The 10,109-nt window shown below is 53.3% G+C and overlaps 1 protein-coding gene across 1 annotated transcript in view; it reads left to right on the forward strand.

Annotated features, from left to right (window-relative positions):
* Window positions 1-10,109, forward strand: part of LOC119103272 (NPC intracellular cholesterol transporter 1) — a 31,653-nt gene that overhangs the window by 5,957 nt on the left and 15,587 nt on the right. The window contains exons 3-11 of the mRNA XM_037226738.1: window positions 3,748-3,919; window positions 4,520-4,717; window positions 5,525-5,681; window positions 6,109-6,253; window positions 6,757-6,955; window positions 7,653-7,787; window positions 8,615-8,832; window positions 9,358-9,459; window positions 10,002-10,109. The exon at window positions 10,002-10,109 is cut by the window's right edge and continues 311 nt beyond it. Coding sequence (XP_037082633.1) covers window positions 3,748-3,919; window positions 4,520-4,717; window positions 5,525-5,681; window positions 6,109-6,253; window positions 6,757-6,955; window positions 7,653-7,787; window positions 8,615-8,832; window positions 9,358-9,459; window positions 10,002-10,109 — 1,434 coding nt within the window. The remainder of the gene's footprint in view (window positions 1-3,747; window positions 3,920-4,519; window positions 4,718-5,524; window positions 5,682-6,108; window positions 6,254-6,756; window positions 6,956-7,652; window positions 7,788-8,614; window positions 8,833-9,357; window positions 9,460-10,001) is intronic.

The raw sequence follows: 10,109 nt of genomic DNA on the forward strand, positions 1-10,109 counted from the left end.
AGGAGCGTCCCACCAGAGGAGCGTCCTACTGGGGGCGCCGTACGCCCGGCACGTGCCAAAGGAGCGTCCCACTGGTGGTGCCGTACGCCCGGCACGTGCCAGAGGAGCGTCCCACTGGTGGTGCCGTACGCCCGGCACGTGCCAGAGGAGCGTCCCACTGGTGGTGCCGTACGCCCGGCACGTGCCAGAGGAGCGTCCCACTGGTGGTACCGTACGCCCGGCACGTGCCAGAGGAGCGTCCCACTGGTGGTGCCGTACGCCCGGCACGTGCCAGAGGAGCGTCCCACTGGTGGTGCCGTACGCCCGGCACGTGCCAGAGGAGCGTCCCACTGGTGGTGCCGTATGCCCGGCACGTGCCGGAGGAGCGTCCCACTGGTGGTGCCGTACGCCCGGCACGTGCCAGTCATGAGCCGATGCGCGTACCCATGGCAGCACGAGGTCGACGGAGCCGGTGATCGACGACGGACGGTGGATGCTGACGTTCACGTTGGTCATGCTCCTCTGCGCAAGCTTTGTAATGCCCCGCTTTTGAAGGCCGTTTGCGCATGGGTTATTGCTGCTACGCACAGGCGGATGGTGGTGTCCAAGCTTAGCACTGCTGCATGTCGGCTTATGGCTGGTGCCACAATCTCAAACCGACATATCATATCAGAAGCATCAGCCTTCCACACAGATAGCCTGGACGGATTAGATTGGACACATGTGGCGCGTTTTGCGAGCTTCGCTTGTGGCCGGTGTTGTTGATAGTAGGCAACAATATGGCTACCACCTCGGTGACTTTCCATCTCTCTTAACATTGGCATCAAACTAGGCTATCAATTCGGCAAATTACAGCGCTGTTAAAGGAAAGCGATAATGAGGAAAAGCCTTGAATTTATATTTATCGTGCTGAAAATAATCGGTCCAATTCTGGTGGTCACAAGCTTAGCCTCGAAGCATTAAGTTTTCTCCACATTCGGGTATAACCACGATAGCGTCGTTTAACGACGGATTCCTGGAATAATGAAAGTGGATTATGCTTAACATAGGAACTCCAAGCTTATGATGCCAAAAACCCATGCCCTCCAAACCTTTTTTGACCATATAAAGCAATAACTCATCATGTTTTCCATCATCGCGTTTCACCAATCAGGCTCGCCGACGAGTTCAGTGCACTTACATCTTTGCACCTTCCGGGTTTGCATTTAAGGGCATGTTTTGCATGCCTTTCAATGGGAAAATGCTACTTAACTAAGCTCTCTATGCCAGATGTGCCATCTGAGTTTGTCAGACGGCTCGCGGGTAACAGCATTTCTGCAAAAAACAACTCCGTTACATCCCGGCGTACGTGAACCACAGACCGCAGTCAAGTCACGCGTAAACTTAATGTTGTATATAGTATATATCTCGGCAAAGTTTCACAAGCTTGGTAGACACACAACCGTTGCTGGATTACAGCGTTGATGGGGTACATCACATGAAGGATCTTCCTAAACAGAGCCAAGCATGAACCTTCGCCCTGATTCACCTTTTCACAATGTGGACTGATGGGGAAGGGGGGGAGGGACACCATGCCGGAAAGTTATCCTCAAAACACCTCAGGGGTGTCGCATCGACCCTCTACCGCTGAGGTGTTTTGTGGCGAAGGTTAGGGTGTTGATGATCTGTTTTCAACACTAATTTCGCAATATTGCTTTTAGTGGATTGCGCTTTTCCTCGCAGGCCTTCGCCGTTCATGACTTCATGCGCGAAGCGGAGGACCGCGATAAATACTGGACTAATGCTGCGGCGCGCATGTCGGGAAATACTGTCTGTTGAAGCTGAAGAATGTATCAGGTTAGATTCTTAAGGGTACTACAATCCAGCCTTCCAAGTTCAAAATGTTGTGCAAAGGTTAAGCATCCCCTTTAAGTTTCGATCACTTTTGTAAAACTCCGTGTGCCGAATATTGTTTGTTCCTTTCAACCTCGAGTCTGGAGATATATGTGGCTACCATCCATGTTGTACAGTTAGGTATGCTAGGACACTGAGCATAACTAACGTCCTGTGGAAGATTGGACCTACCGGGCACGCATAAATCGATGCACGTTAAACGGCACCCTTCACGTTGATGTGCTGTTATACGAGAACAACGCTCGTCTGACATCAGCCAAAGGTACGGCATCTTCACTGAAGTCGAGTTGTGGGCATATCTCCAAAAGTGTATTCTTACAGGAGAGTCGCTGCGGTCAGAAAAGGGTGGCCGCAATGCATACGACAAGAATGACAGACAGGTCATGCCATGCTTGGCTTTAGCCCAGGCTACTGGCACAACAACAAGCGACAGCGAGGGGGCTGAACGCCAGCCGCGAGGTTGCTGCTGCGACGCTGTTGGCGCGATAGTCCCGATTTGATTGGCCGATAGGTGACGTCAGAGAGCGTGAATGAGTCCGCGTCACTTTATCTCTGGCGTGCGACGTCGTCTGCAGGAAGCTTGAACACCGCGCAGCGCTGGCGCCCGGGATGGCAGAATGTAATCCGGTCCTTCAACGCAAGCTGCCTGATAAAACGCGACGCGCTTAGCCTGAGAGACAAATATCCTGGTGTTGCTAAGGCGGTTTGCTCCTCGCACAAAGGCTCCCAATAGGCCACGAGGTCCGATCGGCGCTCACTATCACTACGCCGCGGCCGTTATCTGCCGACCTTGCTCTGCTGCGGTTGGGCAAGCTTGAGCTGACCTTGGCATTCAATGCAGCAGACAGAGTTTGGAGCAGGAGCAGGCAGGGCCTTTCTGAGTCAAACAGCGCCGAGGTCTCTATGAAACTCCTCAGCATGGGACAGCCTGGGGCGGTTGCATGAATTAACGTCTCGTGAAAACAGCGTGGCGAGTTTCACGACATGAATGGAAGAATGGTGATTTTGAGGGATCTCAGCGGTCTAACATGTTTTCTGTCATTGGAAGGAATAAATGCCCGTAGTTGCGTACTTTTGGCTAAACACTCGCTGTATGCCGTTAATATCGCAACCCTGAGGTCAGTAACGTCTTACGTAATTTCACCCAAATCACGCAGCATCTCAACTCGTGGTCGGTTTGTGATCATTATCATTGTCTGTGTGTCATTGTTGCATTTCGTATGTTTTAGTGCTAATCGTTAGCACGGGGGTGTTTGATGGAAAAGGTTGATGTGGCAAAAGTTTGAGAGCGAATATCTTTGCATAGTAAAATGGAAGATTTGGGTCAATTTCGGTATCGGTTGGTGACCGTGTTAGTCACCTGCTGACTTACCTACCGAACCGCATTCCCCACGCGCGGGAGCAAATTTGGATAGAGTTCGCTTTACCTGTTCGCATTGCTTAGGGTGCTCGGAGCCAAGAAAATCGCTTAAAAAGAAGGAGCAGTTAGTTTGTTTTGACACACACCGCGATACTTTTTCCACAAGTTGCGTGCTGTGTCGTATGGGCAGGGTTAGCATGCGCATGCGCGCCCAGGCAAGCCGCGACCAAACATCAGTCTGAGGCGCTGCTGTTGAGCACCATTGGCAGCGGTGGGCTTGCGTGCATAGAGACAAAGTTAAACAATATATTCGCACTGGAACGACGTCTACGCAATGTGAGAACCTTTAGCGGACTGGAACGGCGCCAAACGAACCAATCATTCACTTTCGGCCGGCATGCCACGTGCGCACCCTCCCTCTGTTACCGTTTATCTTCCAGCTGTTCTAACGCTGCCGCCGCACGTCGACCTGAACACAGTAACGCCTCACCGCTCTGCCCCTGCCCGACCGGCAGGGCTGCGCGGCGTCGGAAGGTGGCCACTGCCTCTGGTACGGCATCTGCGGACCGGCCACCCTGTTCGGCGCTCACTCAAACTGTCCGTACACCGGACCAGCGAAGCAGCTGAACGACCAGGCGTCGATCGACATACTCCTGGACGTCTGTCCGTTCTTGTTCGAGAAAGAGAGTGAGCGCATGACTGAGCTCTGGTGCGACGTCTCCACATTAGCTCCGAGCTTGGCGTTGTAGCGGCTCATCAACATATGCGTTACCGATGAATTGTAAAGACGGGGTTGTATGCGGCCTGGAAAGGGCGGATTTGTCTAGGACTTGGAGGGCCCAGAGGCGCTTTGAATTGTTTCCTTTCATACATCGCCGTAAGCCTGGTGCTTAATTGTTCCAAATGTTGGGAGCTCGAGCCGCCGAAGTGCCCCCCCCCCCCCTAACGAAGTGGCATCTCATATCGCGCCTGTAGCGCTGAATGACGGATCTCTATAGATCTGCACAGACCTATAAACAGATTTTTGCGGCTCTTTCTACCAGGTCTGTCCATAAAGTAATCCATGTATAATGTTGCAATTTAATAAGAAAGCACAACAGGCATTCCCTAACGTAGAATCGCCAGCCACGTGGTGCCGTTATCTGCTTTTTGTCACAGCTCATGGTGGGTACGCGTGAAAGCCAGGCACTGACCAAGCTAGACAATGCATAACGGCTCAGCACATGGCAGGGCCTTCAAGCGCCTACATCATGATGGCCAAGGAAGGCGGCTTGTGACTTTCCGCAGACCTGACCTTGCCACCGACGTTGTGCTGCGATGAGAAGAACATCAAGGAGATGGCCGACTCCCTACAGCTGGCCGCCTCCCAGTTCTCCCGCTGCCCAATCTGCTACTACAACCTCCGCAAGTCCATCTGCGAGATGTCGTGCTCGGCGGAGCAGTCTTCGTTCATGAACGTGACGGCCACGGCCTTCACGGCGGACGGTGAGGCCGCCGCGACACGGGGCCGTCACGCCGTGCGACCCGCCCGACTGGCGGCGCGTCACGCCGCTTTGGTGACGCGTCACGGCGCTCGAGGGTCACATGTGAATGGATTTGTGAGAGCGCAGTGACTCGACTCGCTACGTGGGTTCAACCACGCCGGCAGCGGTGTGGTTGTGACGGTGTGACGTCACAGTGTGGCGTCACAGTGTGGCGCCGCACCGTGAGCAGCGTCCGGAGCCGCAGCCCATCTTGACGATCGTGACCTCCCGGCTGGCTTTAGATTCCCCTCTGTACCCGAGGATACAGCAAACTGAGTGACGCTCTGTGTGCATTCTCTGGGATGACTACGCAGTGTAGGTTTCTGGCTAATCCCGAGCAAAGCAGAACCAGACACGGGCTCAACGTATCGCGTTTGTTGAGACTCGGCGTGCTGCGTCCGGTGGCACAGGTGCGCTGACGTCGCCCAGCCCAGCTGAGCAAGCACTGAGTTCCAAGACCAGGTAGCGGGGCAGATTGTCTGCGATGTCGGACACCGCCCAGTGGTGCACGTCCGGAGCAGCGCCCGTGTTCCTGTTCACAACAGAGCTCCCAGTCTTTCCAGTCCCGATATTGCAGAGTCCCGCCGGAGACCAACAGCTGGTCTATCTCAGTTGCGAGTGCGCAGCTGGACTCACAGGAATCCTAGGCGAAGTCAGTCACACTGAACTCATTGAACACACTCAACGCACTGAGCACATCCTGTTGTGTTCTCATTTTCTATTGCGTTCTTTTATCTCCCTCACACTGCGCTCCGCCGTCTTCTCTCAGGTGTGGAATACCTGACGAACGTGGACTACTACATCGACGAAAGCTACACCACCGGCACATTTGACAGCTGCTCCAAGGTCCTGTACCCGCAAACGAACGCACCAGCCATTGCCAACTTGTGCGGGGAGTGGGGATGGTACCGGTGTACACCAGAAAGGTCAGATATGACGTCATGATAAAATTATAGGCATTGGCTGATGCTCACGGCAGAAGCGCTTGGTACTGTGATTTATGCATCGTATGGCGGGGTCCAGCCTCTCAACGTTCAGGACCTCACACTACAGCAATGAAAATTGTTTGATGCAACATATGTGACGAAAAAGCGCACCGTAAAATCTTTGCGCATTGTGTTTTTTAGGGGGGGGGGGGGGCGTAGGGCATCGGGGCGTACACTCGAGCTCGGATGCTTGTTGAAAGATTTTACCATATCCACTCAAGCATCACTGTGTTAGTGAAGTGAGCAACAGATATGCAAGTGTGAACGTTTCCACGGAGTGTTTGAATTTGTGCATTTTTTTAAATGACCGCGGAAAACGCTAAAGAATATTGACGTCACGTACCGATGCTCATGCTCTATGCGACAGGTTCTACGAAGCCTTGGGAGACAATATCTACGCACCATTTATCATCACGTACAAGATCGGGACGGATTCAGATGACGTGGCCCCCTACCATTATCTAAAGATGGAAGCGCAAACCTGTGACACGAACACAACTTCAAACACAGGGGTAAGAAGCATGCAGTTACAGCCCGCTAGCTTTGTCGTAGTGTTTGCCATCACGAGCTTTTAACGGAAATGAAAAGCAGGCCGTGTTGCTTTTCGATGTGATGCTGTCGCCCAGCTGACATCTCATTCTCATGTTACAATGTATTCTGTAGTTATTCCATTACTATTTTCACGATACAAACTAATAATATTATGCGAATTTCTCCAAGGGTAGTCGCCAAGCTGCTCATTTCGCTGACGTTATGTAACTGATCACGAAGTAAGTTGATAAAAGGAGTGCGAAAAAGGTATCCTGGACGGAAGCCCAAGATTCCATGACAACATTTGCTGAATCGGTTTAAAAAAGCATCTCTATCACTCTGCGTCAACCACCGTTTCATCTGTCAGTTGCATCTGTCATGCTGCACTCCTCTGTCACTGCTCTTATCATCTCCCTCTTCGCATATCCTCTCCCCATGTGTTACACCGTCAGTGCCTGCGCAACCCTGGCACACCGCTCCGCAGAAGCCCGTGGACTCCTGCGCCTGCACGGACTGCCCGCGCGCCTGTCCGGTGGCGCCACCTATACCGCCGCCGGCCGGCGACTGGATGGTCAGCTTCGAGGTGACGATGTACGGCTCGGAGGCGGTGATGCTGATCGTCTTCGTAGCCCTGGCCCTGATATTCATCGTCGCGTGCTCCATCTGGCGGTGCAGAACCACCGGTGAGGTACTCGCCGGCGAGCCGCGATGTCGACCTCCCGCGTCAGGTGAAGCTTACGCGACGCTCGTCGACATCGACGTTGACATTCCGTCGGCATTGATGTCGACATCCCACCGCGTCACGGAGCCAGTGGGACGATGTGCCCTGTCAGGTCGCGAGGATCGAGGGCAAACGTTCTGTATGAGGTCTTGGGGATAGCGGGCTGACTTCCCACGTTCTGTAGAGTAGCGTTCTGTGCGAGGCCAAGTTTGTGGGGCTCGCAGGTTTTGTTTTCGGTCGTATCGTGAAGGGTGATGGTCGTCGTTCCTTTCATGCGCTCAGGCCCGAAAGCCGACGTTTAGTGTAACGTGAAGCTCGCTATTGGCGTTTTGCGTCATGCCATGAAGTTTGCGAAGACGACGCTTTGTCTTAAGTGACGAAATGGCTTTGTCTTACTTTGTCTCCTATACGACGGAACATCTGTGTCGTTTGTCGCAAAGCCCTCGATCTGACATCTGTACCAGACGCCAACTCCCCCACCACATGTTGTCACATGGCGCGTGTCCAGGAAACATCTGGTGCCCCTATGCTGGAGCAAAGGTCCTTCGTAACCTCAAAGACGTCCAGTGTAAGACGAGCATTGTCCATTCGAGCCGGCAACCGGCGGCGGGCGCTGCCAGCCCGGACGCCACCATCCTGACCGGCTGCCGTCTCAGCAGCTCCGGTGACTCCAGCCACCGCCGCCGCCGCCGCCGCCTCCTCCGAGCAGCTGGTCAGCGAGCCGTCCTGTCTGGAGCGTTGGGGCGCTGTCATGGACCGCAGCTTGGTCAGCTTCTTCAGAACACTGGGCACATGTGCGTGAGCCACCAGGTGGTGCTCAGTACGGTGCGGGGTCGTGACGTACGAAGCTCATCTCGCTGGGGATTATTGCAAGCCATTGGAGGGGGACAACAGTCATGTGCAGTTTATTTCAATGTCCGGTAATGAGTCTTAGTCATGTAATGTTTAGATAGGCCACGATTACGTCCAGATAGGCCACGACTACAGGATTGGCCCCATGTACATAATGTTCATCCCCCTAAGCAACTACATTTTTGGGAAATTATTGCCAGGAAAGGGCACAATTTGAAAAAGCAGCTATACGAAAGCTATGTTTACTGGCTGTCCTATCGCTAACAGACTGAAATCTCAAATGTGCCATGTGCCGCCTTAAACTGTGTTAACTTACATACCATGTGTCTGCCGTCAGGCTGTGTGGGTTTACGGACTCGGTGTCTGCTGCCAGACTGTGCCAGCTCACTTGCTCAGTACCTGCTTTCAGACTGCGCCAGCTCACATGCTCTGTGTCAGCTGTCAGACTGTGCCAGCCCATGTTCTCGGTGCCTGCCATCAGACTGCGCCAGCTCACATGCTCTGTGTCAGCTGTCAGACTGTGCCAGCTCACGTGTTATGTATCTGCCGTCAGACTGTTCCAGCTCACGTGCTCTGTGTCGGCTGTCAGACTGTGCCAGCTCACATCCTCTGCGTCAGCTGTCAGACTGTGCCAGCTCGCGTGTTCTGTATCTGCTGTCAGACTGTGCCAGCTCACGTATGCCGTGTCTGCCGTCAGTCTGTGCCAGATTACATACTCTGTGTCTGCCGTCAGTCTGTGCCAGATTACATATTCTGTGTCTGCCGTCAGTCTGTGCCAGTCACCCGGTGCCGACGCTACTGATCGGCCTAGTCACGACCATGGCGCTGTCGGCGTGTGTGCTGACGCTCAACATCACCACCGATCCGATCGAGCTCTGGGCGGCGCCCACCAGCCGGTCTCGCCTCGAGAAGGACTACTACGACGAGCACTTCGGGCCCTTCTACCGCACCGAGATGCTCATCATCCGTGCCAAGGACCTGGAGCCGGTGAGTGGAGGGGATGGCGAAGGGTAGAACAGATCATGCTGGAAGCGATGGCCTCGTGTGTCTTCGAGGCGCATGTGGGCTCCATCCGCATGATGTCGAGACACTGCCGTGACTGCAAGTGTGATTCCGGGACCGCGGCGTGAATGTAGATGTGACTGCCATGATCGTGGCACAAGTCACGCGCAGGGCATCGTGCATGTAGGTGTCTACCATATACGTCTGGCACATGTCTGGTGCCATACATGTCTGCAGTCTGGTACGGTGTCTAACGTTCGAAATAGGTGTTGAAAAGTTGTCATCATCGCTGCAATTGTGCATGTTGATCAAGACCAGAGAAATAAGTCCTTGCTTCAAGGTTCTTCTGCACACTTCACAAGCGTACAGCATATTGGCCTTTCTTCCCTCGTTAAGAGCACGCGAACGCCCACCACTCTGGTGATCTCGCCAGCGGAGTGGAGTGACGTATGGCGTATGAGTGGCGTGTTAGCAGCGGAGTGGCGTGACAATGCCGTCGTCTTGCTGCAGTTTAACCACTCATCCAGCACCGGTTTGGTTGAGTACGGACCTGCCTTCCATAAGGAGCTACTGCTGGCCGCCATGGAGCTGCAGATTTACATCACCAATAATGTGAGGACCAGCATCTGCAGACATATCGCAACTCGTACCCAAGCGTAAGCGGACTTGAGAAATGGCTTACAAGTGCGAAACCATCGTCTTGAACAATACAACTTGCTTGATGCAACGATACAACTATCTAAGCCTTGCAGTTGTATCGATACAACGATACAACTCATTACATTTTTCGTGACATCTGCTCTTTTGGATGCAAGCTTACTCTGCGTATGAAAAAAAACAATAAAAGGTATCGCATGTTTAAAAACAGTAGGTACTGCATGCTTTCGCATATCTTTATGGCCAGCCTTTGTTTGTAAGTCAGGTTTTTGTCAAAAAAGGACTACGTCTGTTGTGAAGTTACGACAAAATATTGTACTTTGCGAGACAAACCATTCATCGGCGCTTGGTTCCGGCCCATCCGTCCGTGCGGATCCCACACTGGATCTGAGCATCAGGGTTTGTTGTGAGCTGTAAACCCCGAAGCCACACTGCAGACATGCGTCCGTAAATGGGTGTGTTCTCCGTTCTCACCGCGCTTGCCGTGTTACGACCAGGTCACCGGCAAGTACCAGAACGAGACAGTGCACCTGGAGGACATCTGTTTCCGACCCATGTACCCGGACAACTCGTACTGCACCATCCAGTCGGTGGCGGAGTACTTC

Source organism: Pollicipes pollicipes, unplaced genomic scaffold (assembly GCF_011947565.3).
Source record: "Pollicipes pollicipes isolate AB1234 unplaced genomic scaffold, Ppol_2.1 Scaffold_5724;HRSCAF=6776_pilon_pilon_pilon, whole genome shotgun sequence".
Classification (NCBI taxonomy): Eukaryota; Metazoa; Arthropoda; class Thecostraca; order Pollicipedomorpha; family Pollicipedidae; genus Pollicipes; species Pollicipes pollicipes.